General features: G+C 40.0%; 1 protein-coding gene across 5 annotated transcripts in view; it reads left to right on the top strand.

Moving 5' to 3' along the window:
• CNTN6 (contactin 6) overlaps positions 1-19,794 on the top strand; it is a 150,768-nt gene that overhangs the window by 80,387 nt on the left and 50,587 nt on the right. For 3 of the 5 annotated variants that reach the window (XM_052778388.1, XM_052778389.1, XM_052778390.1), the window contains exons 5-7: positions 2,008-2,103; positions 12,328-12,531; positions 14,100-14,202. In XM_052778388.1, the coding sequence (XP_052634348.1) occupies positions 2,008-2,103; positions 12,328-12,531; positions 14,100-14,202 (403 nt within the window). Of the gene's footprint in view, positions 1-2,007; positions 2,104-12,327; positions 12,532-14,051; positions 14,203-19,794 lie in introns of those variants that run through there. The other 2 variants (XM_052778391.1, XM_052778392.1) reach the window with 2 other exon arrangements.

Below are 19,794 nucleotides of genomic sequence, written 5' to 3' on the forward strand. Positions count from 1 at the left end.
CCTGATTTACCATAGTGGAAAGCATTGGAAACAACTAGTTAGACTACATATATTTTCCATACTGCCCAAGAGTTTTGATTTTTTTTTTTTTAAACTCCATTTTTATGGAGAAACTGCACAGTCTGCATTGTATTAGCAGCTCAAGAAAAGCGTCAGGAAAGGGAAATGTGACCATTTTTGTTGCTAGTGCCTGAATCCTAAAACATCTCAACGTTTTGCACCTTTCCAATCTTTTTTTCTATTTAACATAATAAGTAGGAAAATTCAAGGTTGGTTGTTTTTTTTTCCCCCCCCTCCATACAAATCTGGCCCCTTCTCCCAGAGCACAAAGCTTCAGGCCAGCCAACCCAAGCAAATCCCCATCTAATGTCTTGAAGTTGTCCCAGGGGCCACTTTTCCACACAAATATTTTGTGCTGGCTTTTTCCTTCTCAGAAAACACTTAACCCACAGGAAAGAAAAGAAAAAAAAGAAAGCTGATAAATTTTCTCAGACTGAATTTTCAAAACAGGTAAATAAAAAATTTTTTTCCAATTAGTATTACAGGATGGAATAAAAATTAAATACTTTTTTTTTCCAGCCTTTCTTGTCTTTTTTTGTCCCCCCAGACTACCCAAACTGCAAGGCAGAGATCTAGCCAGCAGGCAATTAAAAGAACATCAGAGTTTAAAGCGCTTTCTCAGTATATTGACACGTGCCATCTATTGTGGCTATGACAGCGCAAGGAGGTGCTACAGCTGCCTAATTCAATTCAGTCACCTCTGAGTAGACAATATCTTCATAGGAGACCAATATACAGGAGATGAAGAGGAGGAAAAGAAAAATTAACTGTGTGAAGTTCAATAAGGGGGAGAAAATTGATATATTGACATAAATAGCTGAGCCTGTACAGGTAGTAATCATTATTGCTTTGACCAACGAGAACTGTTTCTCTCTATTGAACTCTGAATCAGGTAGTTGTTCAGCTGATGAAAAATGGAACAATTGTTTGAAACAAGAATCTGCAGCAAGGTAAACAAATAAGCTTAAGGCAAGCAGTATATGACACTATGGTATAAAGAGTTTTAAGGGGAAGGTGATATTCTTTATTATATTAAAACATCTTTTGGATGTATTTTAAGCAATCATTTCCCAAAGTACTCTGACAAAAGTAGTAAGTCTTCTCATTAGTATGAGAACGTGATCAAAAAGTAATCATTTTTTAAATTACATCTATTTTGTCATGCTTTGTAATTGAATTATTTAAAGGCAACAAGACTGATAGTACTTCCACATCTCAGTGAAATGCAAGAAAGCAGAGGAGACTGAATGTGGTGTTAGATTCAGTAAAAAAATAAAAATTAATAGCCATAAAACTCACCTATGGGAGATAGGCATGGACATGTTTATACAGGAGATCTCCCTAAACCATCACACGATTTCCTACTGAAAGTATCTTCTTTCTCCCCTTTAAAACCAGTGCTAAAGTTTGAGTCAACTAAATATAACCACTTACTGCAACCAGCTTTAGGACAGAACAGACTCATTAAGAATACAACATACTTTTATCATCATTGAAACACACGCTCTGTGGGAGTCCTGATGATGTTTAATTATCACTTGTATATATAGAAGAGCACACCTGCTTTTTATTTCTAGTAAAAAGGAAACAACACAAAATGGGTTTTTTCCTACTCATGTAGATTAAGAGTCTAATAAGTTCCAAAAATGCTGCTAGAAGAAGTCATGAAGTAATACACTAGCTTTGCAATTAGGAATTATAAATACAAACTCACAGGGTTAGAGTATAACTGCTTTATGGACAGGTGTCTCATGATTGCCAAAGGACTAGATACTAGGCTGGACAAGCTATTTCTTCATACAGTATGTCAATTCACTTACTGAGATTATATTATGCTATTGAATATATGAACATGTTCTTGAGTTACATAAACATTGCATAGCTTGGAATACAGTTAGAAATAAATCTGACAGATAACTGGGTCTTGTTTTCTCCTTCTCTCTTAAGATCTTGAAAATTTTGAAACAAAAACAAGAAGCACAGTGTCAGTCAGAGAAGGACAAGGAGTGGTTCTGCTCTGTGGCCCTCCACCACATTACGGAGGTATGATGAATAACTCTATGTTGTGTGCAGCCTAAACATTGACTGCTACAGCTCAGAAGTAGCCTAATGCAGTTCCCTGCCTGATTAGCACCGGAATTTATTTGTGCATGAAGCGTACAGGTTTACAACAAAGCTGGATTTCATTTCTTTAAAAGACACTGGGGTTTGCACTTCTTAGGAGGGGCTTTTTTTATTAATCAATGGTTACTTGAGGAACTAGCTCTTTGGGTGTGACACAAGCAAAGAAAACATGAAGGTCTAAAAGACTGTCTCCTGACATAACTGGTTATCTCAGCTCCTTCACCCATATGAAATGGCAGAAGAGCAGCCATCAGCAATTCTTTCTACATCAGAACCACTTCAGGTCTGAACAGAATGACTATTTTGCCTTCCAGTGCTTGCTACTTCAATGCTATAATTTGAATCCTGTGTTTTACATATTAGATGTGTCATGAAAATCTGTCTTCTCTTCTTGAATACCTGATTCTCTCCTTCCTGATAATCATAAAAGTCATAGAAAAATTTAGATTGGAAGGGACTTCTGGAGACATAAACTCCCTGATTAAAGGAGGCCTGATTAGATCAGGTTGCTTGATAATTTTCAGTGCTTCAGGTAAAGAATGAAAAGGAGTTTTCTGGGGAATTGATTTGGGGGTGCCTTGCATCTATTGCCATTGCCCAATACTGCTTCTTAACCATAAGGCTGGTTTTGAGGTCTTCCTTCCTGGATGAGGTGAAGTCCAGGTGAGATGCCATGAACCAATTTAGGACAATGTTTCAGACTTTTCATCTAAGAAAACCCTAAGTACGGGTTGCAATTTTCCTTTCCCCCTTTTTATAAGTGTGTTACCACCTCCAACATCAGCATTTACAGAGCAATACACAGGCTTGAACATGTATGTACACTGCTGTTGTCTTTTCTTAACACTTTTTGTACCTACCAGAAGCAAAAAGCTCAAATCATCTTTTGAGATTTATTCCCTCCCCACTGCAACATTGACTCTTGCAACTTTTGAGCCATACACATTCACAAATCTCCTCCAGAGTGTAAGAACCCAGATCAAAACTGCTTAAGATCTTTTGAAGTCTGGACTAAGAACTATGGTTTCCTAACATAACTAGCTGAAGATGATTGGAAGTATTACCCTGGAAAAGAAAGTGTATATTAATAAAGGGGAAATATCAATAGCATAGTTACCAAATTGTCTTGTTCTGGACTGAAAGAATCAGTTCTTGGACAACTCATGTCCTGCTTTTGGCAGGAGTGACCACACATCCACAGGAGCTGCAGTTTTCTGTGTGCTAGCACCAATATCCTGCCCTCAGCAGTGTTTCCTCAATTCTTCTTAAAGAAACAGAGTTATAAGACAAATTCCCATGAGAAGGTAAATAGTGATCTATAAAGAGGATGCAGTATATCAGAGAAGTAGAGAAACCCATCAATCAATTTAAAGCCCCAAGTCTTGAACAGAGAGGAAATGTCAGTTCACTTAGTGTTTACAGCCATATGAAAGAAGTATATAATCAAGGAGATGAAGTGAAACCTGGTCCTTAAGGGCAGAAAAGGCTTGAAAGGGTTCCTGAAATGTATCAATGGGACAGACAGAAAGACAACACATCCATCCTTGAGTCAGTAAGCTATATATTTTCCTCTTGCTGTAGGGTAAAATTATGATTTGACAAATAGGAATGAGTAGAAGAAAACATTCAGAACAAATAAACAGTTAACACGTGAATTCACCCCAGATTAATTGAACTGACAAAATGGTATCCATGAACAAAGCCTTTGCCACAGTGTTTCTTAAGCTGGAGATGTGAGCTGTTGACCAATAGGCCCGAAAAACACATTATCTGAAATAACAAGTCTCTAGACAACAGAAGCTGAGTTTTTTGTCATCCATAAACACTGTATTTATGATCCAAAAATTATATACCATGGGGATGAAGTACATGGTGTGAACTATGATAAGTTGTATAATATCTCAGGATCCTTAGAAAGTAGTTTTTATTAAAAAGAATTGTATATTTAGTTCTTTTAATTGAAACCCTTGCCTCTGACTCACAATACCTACAGGAGAAAAGACTACTAGCCTTGTGTACAGCTTCCATTACAAGTGTTCTGTACAGTACTTTAAATGTGACAGGAATTAGTTAGATATCAAGGAATTTGGAAAATGTACCATACCAGCAGGAAAAGAGTTGCCTTTCCAATAATGTTAACATGAGTAAGACAATACAAGTTGTATAATGTGTCCTATACACTAGGAAATAAAATTGCTCTTAGAATTTCCTAACCAATTTAGTAGATACAGGCTATAACCAATACAGACTTTTTGCTAGTATGAGCATTTACAGGGAAATCAAGGTTAACTGTTTGGGTAGAAAACACTGACAGTGCTCTTGGAAAGAAGTTATCCATGTCATTAAAAGACACCCAAGGGAGCCAGAGCAGATGGATACAGCCCTTCAGGCACTCCTTCCTATAGACCAGCTGCTTCTTTCCCCAGGATGAGTCACATAAGACCTGGCCCTACCCATACATTACATAGAGGGAAGAGGAACATGGTTCTGATGGTTACTGGCTTTGTTTTCCTTTGACTTGAAGGAAGACAGAAAACCTTTGTACAGCAGTTGTTCAAAGCAGCTGTCCTTAATATAGTTATTTTGGAATAGGATGCACTTAGTAAGGCCTCCTGCCTTCCTGCTAACCTAGAAAGCCTGTATCTGCTTCTTGTAACAATAGAAGAAGAGACAGAAGGGCAAGAACCTAAGAAAACAAAGAGTTTTTATTGACTTAAGTTTCTTCCCACATAACATCAATAAGTAGGAATAGGTACATAGAATGAGAGCTCAAGAAATATTTCTATTATCTATAGTATCTAGAGAAGGGTTTCACTTTGCTTTCTACCTCTCACTACAGAGACCAACACATTGCCAAGCTTATCTAGCCCTATACCATAAACAGTCTTAAGTTAAACTTTCTGCTAGGTTCACAGGAAAGCAACCTCTGCAGATATCATTATACCACTCAGCTGTTTACCATATGCTGCAAGTACTTTTCCACATTCAAATATATTTAAAACATTTAAAGCTTAAGTTTAACTTAGTTTTCTGCTATAGTTGATAACAGCTCTGCTACTGTTTTTTTAATACATGCTTCTTAACTGAAACTGCACTGATAACCTATTTCTCTTGTATAAGAAAAATAAGCAATTTCACTCCAATAGGGAATCAAGAATATATTAGGCAGCTATATGATGAAACCAAGAAAAAAGTACAGAAGGGTTGCTTCAACAGCTTTAGACCTTAAATTAACTCTCAGAGAACAAAACACTTGCACAGTTATGTTAAAGTTACACTAAATAATTTAACACTAAAAGAGAACCTACCCTACATTGCTACGAATAAACATTAGCATTTTCAGTAAAGATCAAAAACAAGAACAAAAGGAAAAAGACCCACCTTTTAAAGGCATAGTTTGTATCTTAGATCAACCAAGACATTAAAAATTTGCTAGAGTTAATGAACAAAAAACCAAACTACAATTTTTAATTTTTTTTAAAGAAAAGAGCAAAGCTGCCCCATACCACCCAACCCTGCTTAAACCCCTTCTTTCCTCAGCCAGCCCCTCCTTGCCTATTTATGCACCAGCTGCTCTCCAGCCTCAGCTGTTGTTATTTATGAGGCTCATTAACACATCTTATGAAGTTCAGCATGTGACTTTCCTCTGCTTGTTAGTGGGGCTCTGGAGTGCAGAGGTGGGGAGGTAAGCTGTACTGCTTTCTCTGAGAAGTGTCTCTTCTCTAGCTTAAGTTCTTCAGGTCAGCTGGGTTTTTTTTTTTCCCTATGTAATCAGCATATAGTATTCTTTTATTATCAAAAAATAGTCCTTTATATAGAGCTAGGAGATAGATAACAGTATGTAGGGAGCAGGAAGGGAGTCTGAAGAAGCCTTCATTTCTGTAGCTATATATGAGCTTGACCTGACTATGATTAAGAAGCTGCTGCCTAAATTGTAATACTTGGTACAAGACTGTGGAGTGGACTGTTATTCATTTATTTTCCTAGAAGTGAAGTTTGATATAAGGCCTGTTTCCTTCAAGCTGGCTCCCTGCAGAGCTTTAAGGAAGTTGCTAATCTTGTTAGGAGCTGCAGGATCACTCATGTATTTGCATTTACTTGTGCATAAGAGCTGCCAGGGTTTGAAGCTGGGATGCTGAGTCTGAAGGCTTTTCTCTATGCTGACTTTACTATGCCAAGGCTACATCAAAAAAACCAAAATGCTCTTAAGGAAGTAGGAGCCCCGTCACCTGCTTAGTGGGGGAATATGCCAAACCCTCAGCCAGCAGAAGGGTGGGGAAGGAGGTGCGCATGAAAGCAGAGGGTAGGAAACTGTGTGTGTGGAGAGGGTGGGATGAGACAGGCAGTGCTGCTGTATGTAAAAGGGTCTTTGACTTCTGCCCTGGGTTGTTTCTGCATTTTATGTTAAACAGTCTCCTTGATAAAATGCATAATCTTAAAGTGAGGGTTTGAAGCATATCTCCCTTTATAAAGCTGAGTGCCTTAGTCATGGATTTAGAGTCCCTTCCTCTCTGCTCCTATTTCTCAATGCTCCTATGAATCTTTAATCCTTTCCTGCCAGCTCTGGCAGGAGGGGGAGAGTCTCTTCCCTGAGACCAGCCTGTAGCTGTTCTCCTGCAGAATGAGCAGTATTGATTTGAATTTGCTTGGGCTGAAGAAAGCACTGAAATGTTATATTCCCTAGACTAGTATATCAGGAGTGATTATCAGCTGCTCTTCTTTCCCAGCTGTGCTCTGAAAGAAAGTGCTGACAGCTGGCAGGCACAGGCAATGCTCTCCTGTCTGGCCAAGCTCAGGACTTGCCCACCAGGCAGGGCTTGCCTGGAGTTAACCTACTTCTGGGTGCTCTCTGGGATGAGAAGGGACACTGACACTGCACAGTCACCTGCCTTGGATTTAAAAAAAATACCAAAAAAACCAAAAAAACCCATAACAAACACATCCTAGGATTGCAGCACTAATAAAATAGCTCATGCTCTGGCATATGCATAATGAAGTCTACATTGCTGTAATTATCCCTCCACTGACATGCAGCCCCTTTGAAGTAAAAGGCTTGTTCTGTGCTCTCCAAGGCATCTTCTCACAGAGTCAATAGCAGCTTTGGGATCACTGTCTTTTGAGAAGCAATACCATATTCCAGTGCTCAAATATGTTAATTTGGGCTGAGACCACTAAGCTGTAGATGTGAAAAGGAGTGGTACTGTGATATTTATGCCACAGCTAGACAGAATTAAAAAAATTAATTACCTGAAGGTGATTAATGTTTTCAAAGCTTGTCTTAAGAAACACCTTGACACATAGGTTGAGGGTAGAAATTATATGAATAATATATTCTTATTAGTTTTTGTGAACTAAGTCCTCAAACTTTCATAGTGCTCTGAATTCTATATTGTCATTATTTGTAGGTCCAGATATCAGAGGGATTTTTTCTGGCTATAAAGCTCCATAAAGTTAGCAGAATTTTTTTGTAACCTGGGGATAAATCATAGTTTCTCTCTATCTGTCTTTGGAACATGATCGACTTTTACTGTAAGCAATTTCCTTCAAAAGTATGAGGAAAAAACCCCCATGATCTGGGACCAAATTCTGCTTCTTTGGTCCATATCTAAAACACCACTGAGTAAGGACTAGCCCAAAATTACTCCAGCTTGCTTCTCACCACACACAGCGGCACCCTGTGATCAGTGAACACCTCTGGAAGGGCTCCCTTTCCCAGCCTCCTCTCTCCTTTATGTCCCACTATGTAGTTTTACCTCACGTTTATTTTTCTAAAACATCACACGTTAACAATAGTGAAAAGAGCAATAAGAAAACTGGGCTAATTCATCTGGTAAAGAAAAAGCTCTGTTTCCTTGCTTCAGAGATGTTGATTCATCTTCAACATCATATGAAAAGTGGTTACTCCAGAGGGAAAGTTACAGCCAAACAGGCCCAGGCACAAAGGACAAAAATAGAGGGGGGAAAAAGCCCACAAAAATATTTGGTGCTGATAATGGCTAAGACCTGTTGTTTTGGGTTTGTGTGGCAGGGGTTTTTTTGGTAGCGGGGCAGTGAGCCGCAGGGCCGGCTCCTGTGAGGAGCTGCTGGAAGCTCCCCCGGCTCCAAGCCGGACCTGCCGCTGGCCCAGGCCGAGCCCGTCAGTGACAGTGGAAACACCTGTGGGAGAGCAGATTTAAGAGGGGGAACCTGCAGTGAGTAGGGGGATTGGAATGTGAGAGGAACCCCTCGGCGGATACCGAGGTCAGTGAGGGAGCACGGCGAGGGGGGGATGCCCCCGCAGCCCGCGGTGAGGCGGCAGGCTGTCCCCCCCCGAGCCCATGGAGGGGAGCGGACGCCCCCCAAGATGGCCGCGGCTCTGTGGTAAAGCCCGCGGTGGAGCAGTTGGTGCCTGAAGACCGGCCCGCGGGAAGGCCCCACGCCAGGGCAGTTTGTGAGGAACTGCAGCCCGCGGAAAGGCCCCACGCTGGAGAAGCTGGTGAAGGGCTGTCTCCCGTGGAGGACCCCACGGCGGAGCCGGGGACCAGTGAGGAGTTCTCCCCCTGAGGAGGAAGGAGCAGCAAAGAGCAGGTCTGGCGGACTGACCCGACCCCCGTCCCCGGTTCCCCTGCGCCGCCGGGGGGAGGAGACGGAGAGAACCGGGAAGGCGGGAGGGCCGGGGGAAGGTGTTCTCGGGTTGGGTTTTACTTCCCGATACCCTTGTTTTGGTTTGACTGGTAGGAAATGAAATTGATTTTGTTTCCTGCCCAAGCTGACCCTGTCTTTTGCCCGTGACCACAAGTGGGGAGCGATCCCTCCCAGTCCTTGTCTCGACCCACGGGCTTTTCTTTGTATTTTCTCCTCATCCCACCGTGGCCGGGGGGGAGTGGACGAGCGGCTGCGTGGTGCTTTGTTACCGGCTGGGCTGAAAGCACCACACCTGTGTAAGACCTTTTTGTTCTGAAGCCCTTTCATAGAGGTCTCTGAAATGTAATAATTCTGAGACTGTCACGGGTATGTTGAAGTGTGATCCCAACCACTATCTGTTTTAGAAATACTGTGGTTAAATGGAAAACAAAAAAATAAACTAAAAAATAGTTTTAACTTTATTTGTTCTTCCATAAAATAGGTGGCAGCAGCAATTTTCAAGTTCATTTAAGCTAGACTTCATTAGCAGGTTACTATCTTTTTATAATTTCTCTTCTATGCCTCTGCTACCTTCTGTTCAACATTACCTTCACCAGATTCTTCCCAGCTGCTGATTTACTCATGCAAATGAAGGTAACCCTAAAAGTGATAGCATGGGCCTTTGCTCTTTTCTTTTGCCCATTCAGTGAGTCTGCTACATGTGTGATTTATTCAAAGTGATCGACAATGGAAATGTTTAAGTAATGGTAGCTTCTTTTATAATGCAACGTTAGATTTTCTAGCCTATTGCATCTGTTGATATTGTCACTTAACTTTCTAAGAAAAGATATTGTGTAAAGGAGTAGACTGCTCATATTATGCCTTAGAAGAGAAAAAAATTTTGATTTCCAAAGTTTGATTCCTTTCTCTTGAGATTTTGTTCAACTCCCACTGAAGTCAATTAAAATTAGGGTTTCTACAGAGTTTAGTGGAACTGAATTAGGCTCAAGGCAAGTATGGCCTGCGGATTGGTGATGATGACCCTGCAGTTAGAAGAGTGGTAGTGTTTATATCCCTTATACTGGGGGGAAAAAGGATTTGAATATGAAAAGGAGGGGCCTGCACTTGTTCCTAGTTAATGGGAAGATTCATCAATAGGCCCTAAGGCAATGGTGGAGTACAGACAGGGAGAGAGTAACAGAAACTTTGGAAAATGAAGTCAACGGGAACCCCCTGATAACTGAAATCAGGACAGGCAAGGACTGGCTCTCTTTTACTGATTAATTAATTCACAGATTGACCTCATGAAGAATGTCTGTGTAGCATAAAGTTGGTTTTCATAGAGTTTTATTAGAATTCATATACTCTATCCTACACAGAGAATTTGGCTGCATCACCAGGTCCTACAGCAGGAATCTGTGTTTTGATTGCATGCCATAAGATGGTTTGAAGGTCCTTCGTGGGCACCCATGTGGTGATGCCCTGTTAGAGTGGGTCACTCTTTCTTCAGCCCTGTAATTGCCAGCACTGGAACTGGACTTTGGCAAGGGAACCTCCAAACTCCTTTTTCCCATTACCTCACTTCTTAAATTACCTCCAGTTTCTCAATTAGATACTCTCCTGTCATGGAAGTCTGGGCATCCAGCTATCAGGTTCAACCACTCGGAGAGGTTTTGTTGCACACAAGCCCATATGTGCCTTTGTATAGGTCTGTGTGAGGAGGAAAGCAAGCGTTCCAGCTGTCCTGAAAGGCACATCGGGGCACCAGCCCTCAGGTGTTCTTGTGAAATCTAAGGAGCTTGCACATCTGACTTCCACAGAACTCCCAAGTTTACAACATACTGTTTAATTGAACATAGATTAAAGTATTCACTTTACAGTCCCTAACTTGCAGGTTAGAGAACTTCAAAAAATGAGTTGAAACCAGTGTTTTGCCCACACCAGTCACTTTGGTCTGTTTGTCCAGCCAGTCTGTAGTCATCAAACTTCGTGCCTGAGACAGGAACATAGTCTGTTTCTAGTATGTCTCTGGAAGACATATCAGGTCATGGCTATGTCACTTATATCTAGCTGTAGGCTGATCCTCCCTGTGGAAAAACCCACCCATCTCCAGATTTTCTTCTGTAAATAGATGCTTTAATCAGGTACCTAAAAGTACATGGACATGTAAATGTGAAAACATGGTGCTTTATCTTGTGTGTATGCACATATGTATGTACACACACATGTTGCATTACACTATTTTAGGAACTGTCGCATCTTCTAGGTTTAGTGTACATCAGAAAAAAAGTTTAGCATTAAGCTGTAGTAAAACAGAGCCTACTGCAGGATTTAGCCAAGTATAGAAAGTGTCATTGATTGCTCCCTGGAGATGCATCATTTCTAATGAGAGTCCTAAAATGTTAGAAGATGGTAACATAAAACTCCACAAAACTACTGGAGTTTGCAGACTTATTACCATATTGTACCCATGTTGTAACTGGGGAGGGGGGGAAGAAACGTAAATAATCTTTTTCAAATGGGATTGTTGATGGGGGAAATGTGTAGAAATCAAGCTGTTGGCAGAACACTGTTAGCTTATGAATTATACATTTAATTAAGGAAAGCTAAACTGGTAGATTTTGAAACTTCTGATTTACTGTGCCTTATTAAAGACAGAATTTCAGTCCTGCTCCTGCTTTCGGATGCCAGCAGCGATGCGGAGCAGCCTCAGTGCGGGGCTGGCAGGACACCTTGGGTGTACCCGTGCTGCAGCGTGCTGTGTTATAAGCACTGAACCTGCTTGCTGCAGTGCTGGTGGCAACGTAACAAGGCTTGGCCAAAAAGGCCTTCTGAGAAATAAGGTTCTTGGATGGTAAGCTGGCATGGAGATATGCCCTTCCAGCGTGGGCTAGTCAAATAAATTAGTTTTAAATTGCTTAGACTATAGACATACGTTAAGGTATGTGTTGTGAAACACTGTATGGAAAAAGTGGCAGAAGAGGGTTAGGAAGTTAGAATAGGACAAGTAGTACAGAACAGATGTAGGTATGGAAGATGAGAAGGGTCAAATGTGCAATAGGATCAAATATTAAATAATCTTCAAAATATTTGTGTGCAGCTGAGCTCCCCCCTTCATAAGGTTCTGATGATAAAGCTCTGTGTTACAGGTTTCTTTTTTCCGTATTCAGAGTGAAGAAAGGAGCTGTTACACTGTGACCAGCAATTTGCTCTGGATGTTCAGAGGGAAAGTGTTATAAATAGAAATTATTTACTAAAACAGCTTTCTCATGGCATTGCAGCTCTGCCATTCCTACTTAAAAACAGGCTGAGCAGGAAAATGAAAAGTAGCAGGGGACAAAAACTTTTGTGACCTTCTGAAGTGGCTTGAAATGAGTTTAAAACTAAAGCAATGCTTACCTTGCCTTTGCTAATTTGTGCATCCCCAGTGGTTTGCCCTGTAACTGACTTGTTCTTTCAACTGGCAATATTGCACTTAAGCACTAATGGGAAGCAGATTATACTGGAAAGGATGCATGATATGTATCTGATGTTTTCTAGGCTTGTCCTATACATGGATCTTCAACAATAATACCTTGTGTGTTCAGGAAGATAGCCGCCGCTTTGTTTCACAAGAAACGGGAAATCTGTACATTGCCAAAGTAGAGCCATCAGATGTGGGCAATTACACCTGTGTTGTAACTAACTCTAAAGCAGAGCAAAGCGTGCAGGGGCCGCCCACTCCTCTCACTCTCCGCAGCGATGGTAAGTTGTCTGGGGATGTTTGGCTGAAAACATGCAGCACAACGCTAACTGGTCCATCTCCAGTTTTTGGAAATTGGTACCGCTATACATCCTCACGGAGGTAAAAGGCTCCCAGTAAAAAGTCATGCAGTGGGACGTGATCCCGCAGTTTCTGCTGGATTGAAATGAGATACGAACTGTCGGGACAGGGAGATGAGATAAACATATGCAAAGAAAGCAGTGTTCGCGATCATTGAAAAATAGCAAGAGAATGTCAAATGGTATATTAATGTTTTTCATCTTACGGATGCCTGTGTTGAGGCTCAAATCTGGCAAAGCCTTCTAAATTTATAATCTAGGTATAGCTCAAATACCAGATCTAGAAAGCTGTTTCAAAGTGAGTCACTGAGGTGAGAAACTCCCCTGCACGTATACAAATACCGTTCTGGCAACAGTTCTAATTAAATGTTCACAGTGAAAAATACATACCTGGGAAATCTTTACACAAAGTTCCTTTTGTAAGTTTGCTCACCTAAATTTCAGTATACTTGTACTGTTTGCAAAGCAGTGGCAGCAATCGGTAACAAAAGTCTGTATAGGGTTTTGTTTCTAGGATAAATAAAACTCAGCTGTGCATTATAGAATAATACTTCCACTGTGAGACTATGCTGCTTTATAACATATTCAATCAGATCACCCAAAACAAAGTTATAGTTCCACAGCTCAAAACTTAATAATTTGGTACAAACTGTGAGAGTAAATGCTTAAGATCTTTTCTGACTATCTTCTTCCTTTTCATCACCCTGCTTTATTCCTTTTCTCAGACTCATTCTATCAGTCTCTTTATCTTCTTCCATTCACTTTGGTGGCCTCCGGATTGGGTCCTAAACAGGCAGCCTCTAAGGCAATGGTGCAAATATAAAATATAAATATAAATTAATATAATGTTATTATAATATTATAATAATTACAAATTAATAAAATGAGAATTGGTTCATTTTGAGTGTAGGATCTGCCCTAAACTGATAATGGATTATCTGTAGTTTATTGGATGTTCAGCCAGATTTTCAAATGTGATCATTACATCTAATTACATAAGCCTTTCTCAAGCCTAGAGCTCATGATTGGATGTTTTAAAAAAGTTTTAAGTGTTCTACAAGTACTTTGGACACAGAGAAATCCATAATTCTCTCTTGGACCCAGAATCTATTCAGTGCGCAGAGAAGTGGCCACTCAGTGAAGTGACCGATGTTAAAGGCATTGCTTGTTAACTCCTCTTAAGAGATGTGAACTCTAAATTATCTCTAAAACCTGAATGCACAACATACTTGTACTGTAGAACTTGTATAAAGTCATGCTCTTCAACTCTCAAATGCATAGAACTTACAGATTTCACCTAAGCTTTCAGCATAGGGCTGAATTTCACCCAACAGGCTAAGTCTGCTCCATAGACATCATGTGTTGATTGCCACGGGTGGAACGTAAGGCTCTAACATTATTAATGCCATCCTTTCTTTTACACTGAAATTCTGTTGTACTAGACAGGTCTGAGGCTCAACTGGAGTGCTAGCTGTTTTGATGTTCAACAGGTGTGATGGGGGAGTATGAACCAAAGATTGAAGTACGTTTTCCAGAAACAACATATGCAGCGAAGGGCTCATCTGTTAAACTGGAATGCTTTGCCCTTGGAAAGTAAGATTTTTCTCTTTTATTAAAATGTGGGTTCTAACACTGTTCTACAGCATGAAACAATGGTTCTCTCTAATTTGCACAGTAGAATTTTTTGGTTAGAATGTGAATTTGTAAAACTTACTTTTTTTTTAACCTTATCTTGGTTTGATTGTTTCTGCGCAATGTGTTCCCAAGGAAATGAGAAAGAAAACTATATTGTAACTGAAGAACACTTGGTTGCAGCTTGAAGGGGGGGAGGAAGGGTGGGGAGGGGAGGGAAAACCAGAACAAAGAGTATGTTCCTTGAGAGTAGTTTTAACTCTGGGATGAGACCTGACTTCAGGTTACAGCATTCAGTGTAACTGCACATTCACATCCGATCTGCATCAAAACAGGAATGTTTTTCTGTGTGGCATCGTTGTCAAGAATGAAACTTAGGGAAACAGGCTGTGTTTCAAGAGCACATAGACTGTCGAGAATGGATCTAACAGATTCACATGGCTCTCAGCACCCTCTTTTCCAAAGCAATGCTGGAGAGCCCTGGGAAGCCCCAGCAGTAGCCCTTCCTGCTAAAATCTGCAAATCTATTAGCCTTGAGGTAGCTTATATTTTTCCTAGGTTGCTTGGACTGTTGTATTCATTTACAGAAGCAGTAGTGCATTCAAACAGCAAGGGGTGCTCTGTATTCAAAGAGCAGATGGTTAAGTGTAACCTGAATAAGTGTAACCAGCCTACGAAAACTAGTCTTTCCAATGAGCATCCGTTTTCCCTAGAAAAGCTAAAATAACCTTAGATTGTTGACCTCTATTTAGTTTAAGTTTACTTTGACAATCCGTTTTAAGGCTGTAAGCTTTTAAAGTGTTTAGAGCTTTCCCAGAGGTTAAAAGCCTGACTTGCAGACAGCACAAATTAATCAAATGTTCCTCTGGAACCTACACTGGGAAGTAGAAAAATAAAGCAAATAAAAAGTTAATAAGACGGGAAATGGCCTTCCCTTTCAGATGAGATTTTTATATAAACTAATCTTAGGGCTAATTTTTATTTAAGGATGAAGAATATTTCTGCAGAGCCATATTCAAAGGCATATGCATTTTATTTTTGGCCCAAAACAAGTACCAGACTGGAACACTCCTGCTAAAGCTGATTTTCCTTTCCAAATACTGTCAAGCTACTTCTCTTTAAATACCTCCTTAATTGTGTGTGAGTCAGTGCAGGCTTTACATTTCAAGTTGTCATTTCATATTTCCATCTGTTGCATGGAAAGCATTTAACAATGATACATTGGCTGCAGAAAAGCATTTCAAAAACAGAGAAAATGATATGTATAAAACAGTGCCTTCTTACTGAAGGGGTAAAGGTGGGTCACGTTAATGTGGCACACGGGTTTTTGCCATTTTAAGAACATCTTAAGGAGAAAAAAAACCCAGGTGGACTGAAAGGACATATAGATAATGAAATGCCTCAGTGAGCAACAGTACCTTTTATGCTGTGTTTAGAAATGGAATGGCTGAGAGGGTTAATGCAGCTTTAATATACATTTTCTTCTTCATGTACAGAACTGCAGCTGAAATCAGTGCTGCCATAATTCCCTCGAGTTATACTGCATAAATACCAGTGATCCATGGGCAGAAATCCATTCTTCGCAAATTTTTTTATATCATACTGCTACTGTGCATCTAGTCTACTGCATGTGTTTGAGAGGTGCTGTTTGTGAGTAAAGGCTCTTTAGATTTTTTGGATAGATTAGATGTCTCGTACAGAACTGTACTGTTTTCAGTCTGCTCCTTTCTCTGTGAACAGAGCCTTGAACCACATTTTCACTAACGTGTCAATCAGTGAAAAAGCTTTATCTCGGAGCTGGCATTTATATGTGAATAAAGCAAGAGAAACCGATTGCAGGTGAAATACTCAACTTATTAGATAAGGCCAGATTTCTAAAGGTATGTAGGTGATTAGTGGTATTGTTAAAAGCTCGAAGTTTCCTGCCTCCAGCTGTTTACAGCTGTAGTTAGGCACATACAAATGCAGCAGTGAGGCTGTCTGCACCCTTAGATGCCCAAATTCCACTAAAACTCTAGCCCCTACTATTGTCTGTTTATGTTAAAATCAATTCAGCTCAACATTTGTTGAGCTATACCTCTGATCTGCCACAAGCACTAACGGTTATTATCTCTCTTGGATTTTAGAACTGCTTTCCCATTATCCATAATTTTCTATATTCATACTGTTAGTCCACTGGTTCAGACAATGCTGTCAGCTGCTACTACCTCTGTGCTATGAATAACAGAAATCTTTCACATCTAAGGCAGATTATAGGCAACCTGCTGTGGTTTTGGTCTCCAGAAGTCGTAAAGTACTTTCATGGTATTTAGAGAAATAGCATCTCTTTTCTATGTGGAACAGCAAATCATACCTATTGGACCTTGCTCAAAAAGCACTTCCACACTTAAAACACAAGTACAAGAGGCCAGACTTACGGCTCAGTTTTAAGATGCCTTTTTACCTGGGGGAACTCAAAGCCACCGAAGAAGTATTCCTTCAGCCAGGCTGTGGGACACCCAGAGGTAGGGATGTTCCACATAGCTTTGTTGCAAAGCTCTCTTTTTGCATTTTACATGAAAATATCATGACTGACTCTCACAAATGGTCATCTAGCCAAGTCACAAACTCTTGCTTGTTTTGAGGAAAATAAATACAAGGGGGCCAAAGAGTCAGTATTTATTCTGGCGAAGAGGGTTTGGAGGGCTGGATCCCTAATGGACAAAAGCGCCTGGCCCAGCTCTTGACTCTGAATCCTGTTTTGTAGACCAGAGACCATGAATAGTAGAGAAGATTTTGAAAAGTAAATTAGTTCTCACTGTGATGGAAATAAGTTGGGCAAAAAGGAATTTAACTAGCATGCAACCATCTGATGACTGGCATGGGGAATCTAAACAGGCAAAAAAATGCACCTTACACTTAATTCTTTAAAAGAGGGAAAACTGAAATATGAAATAGTAGCTCGACTATTTCAAATACTGCAGCCTGTGGCAATTCAACAGAGGAGATGAGGCTTTGTGTTCTGCACTAATATTCATTATGTTGACAGTGTTTAATACTATGCCAGTATTAAAAGTCATGTTTTGGATCAAGCTATATTAATCATGCCATACATCTAAATTATTGTTCACTATGTCTTTGAGGGGATTGAGTACCATGGAAGGAGGTATGTTCAGTTGAGTTACTATGCTGCTTTCTCTAGATTTCTTCCAAAATAACTTTTCTGTTGCATAAATAAGAATAGTTTCTGGAATGAAAATAAGCAAAGTAGTTTCCATGTCTGTTGCACACATTTATTAAACTGTCTGTGTTTTACATTTTTCTTCATTCTCTTCTCGAAGATAGGGAAATAATCTATTCAGAATCCCTGCAGATGGGCCATTGCCAGCTGAGGTTGTAAAGAGCATATGTGAATAATAACAATGTGAATAGATCTCTTTCAAGCCCGAATATTCATTTTTCATAGGAAGACCCCACATTCCTGTAAATGTATGCAGGGAAGGGTTTTTCTAGAGGCTGTTAGTATAAGTAGATAATCACACAGCTACAGGGGGGTTCCAAATAACCATCTTTACTAAACTTACATAAAAATAGCAGGCTTTGCTTCTCCATTAGATGGCTATTCTAGTATATTCTCAAGGAGTTTATGTAGGAGGCTATAAAAGGATCAATTACGGGATTCCAAAATCATATATATGAATGACTTCTGCCACCACAAGTGAAGTCTGCTATTTTCAGCCCACCTTTCTGATAGAGCTAATACCTTAAGATTTGTACTTTAAGGGATGAGCAAGCAGCTCTGGAAGATCCTCTCTTACATTAGTTGAGTGGCTTGTGACCACAGGAGAATAAGACACAAGACCAGGTTTCAGAAAACTTTGCTGCTTTGCTGTTTCCCAAGGAATACATCAGGTTGATTAGAAGCCTGACTGCTTTAATTATTATGCCCCTTGGATCCTAATTCTTCCTTGTGTCAGCAGTTGATGCAGACGTGATAGCAGCTTTCAAACCTCAGCTTTGTCTCATTTGTTTAACTAGGCATGGTCTTCATTACTGAAGCTGTAGATTTAATTTTATTGTGAAGTGCCCTCAGATACATAGGACAAAAGATGAGGCACAGATGCAATGCATCATCTGGCTGCTGAGTCTTTGCTGCAAAAAGGTGGAATCTTCGTCTTAGTGCGGGCTGTAATGCTGTAGACAAATTAATTTCATGTTCAGTGTGACAAGACTTGTCACCAACCAAAAAATATTTTCTATTGCCTTTTCTTTCTGAGTTAGTAACTTACGGTTTTGTGATTCTGCCGCCTGTATGGTAGAATATAAATTAAATTAGTACTCCTAGATGCTCTGAAGGTTTCAAATAAACTGCAGATTTATGTACACAGACACTCTCATATTTATGCACTGTTTTCCTATTTACTCAGGTGAAAGCAAGACTTTGTCGATGAAGTGTAATAAATTTGAAAAGCGTACTCATTGTTTCTTTATATATTCCAAAACTTTTTAGCCCCAACCAGTTATCTCTTTTAATCTGGTTATTGGTAGTGACTAAATGAAAAAAAAGACCCACCAGTTGGCAGGACCATGCCAAATCTGCATGGGAAGGTACTAGTCTGTGTAGCAATGTCAGATACTGGCCTTCAATAGCATATGATTATGCAACACAATCCTACCAAAAATTCACAAGGCTATATTTATTAAACTAGGTTTTGTAAACATTTACCTATACCTAAAGGACAGTTTCACATCTTAAAGCATCAACTTGTAAAATAGATAATTTGTTACAAAAAGCGATTTCATTAAAGTAAATTTTAAATTTAAATTCAGGTTTGTTTGGGGTTTTTTTACCTTGAAAGCTTTCATATGGCCTGTAGTAATAGTTTCTGTTAAGAGATTTGGTTATGAAAAAGTAAACTAACATCAGAAGAGGCTGAAACTAGGCAAAAAACCTGCCCTCTGCGAAATACAGTGACTGAAGGTGCTGGAAAGCCTATCATAATGAGGTATCAGCAAAGTCAATGAAGAAATGCAGATATTCTCAAGCTGCTATGATAATGAAGGTCCTTCCTATGGATGATGGCACATGGCTGAGCTACGGCTCCTCCTGCAATCTGGTCATTTAACCTATAGCTCAGGCTGATGAGGAGCTGCTGTCCTGACAAATGAATTCCCTCTGCTGATAAAACTAGGCCACTCCTGCAAGGCTGCCTGGCAGGAGGACAAAGTGCTGTTAACTATTTATTGCAATTAAGCATTTAAACACAACAAAGTTCATGAACCAAACTCTGAGGTTTTTATGTCATCTTGCTACAGTTAACATCAGAGGGAGTGCATTTCAAACACCCTTCTGTTTGGCCAAAAATGAGGCGAGTTTGCCTTGAAACATCCCCAAGGATGTCATTATAAGTATGCGGTGTGGATAAGGAAAACAGGACAGCGTCTTCAGCTCAAACCTTGGTAAACTTGACTTGACAAGTTGACAGAAGGGGCCTTTTTCCACAGAGCCCTGCCTCTGGCCTTGGTGTCAGTGCAGGCTTTCCTTATTCATGAATAGTCAGTACTAAGAGGAAA

The sequence above is a fragment of the Harpia harpyja genome, chromosome Z, assembly GCF_026419915.1.
Source record: "Harpia harpyja isolate bHarHar1 chromosome Z, bHarHar1 primary haplotype, whole genome shotgun sequence".
Classification (NCBI taxonomy): domain Eukaryota; kingdom Metazoa; phylum Chordata; class Aves; order Accipitriformes; family Accipitridae; genus Harpia; species Harpia harpyja.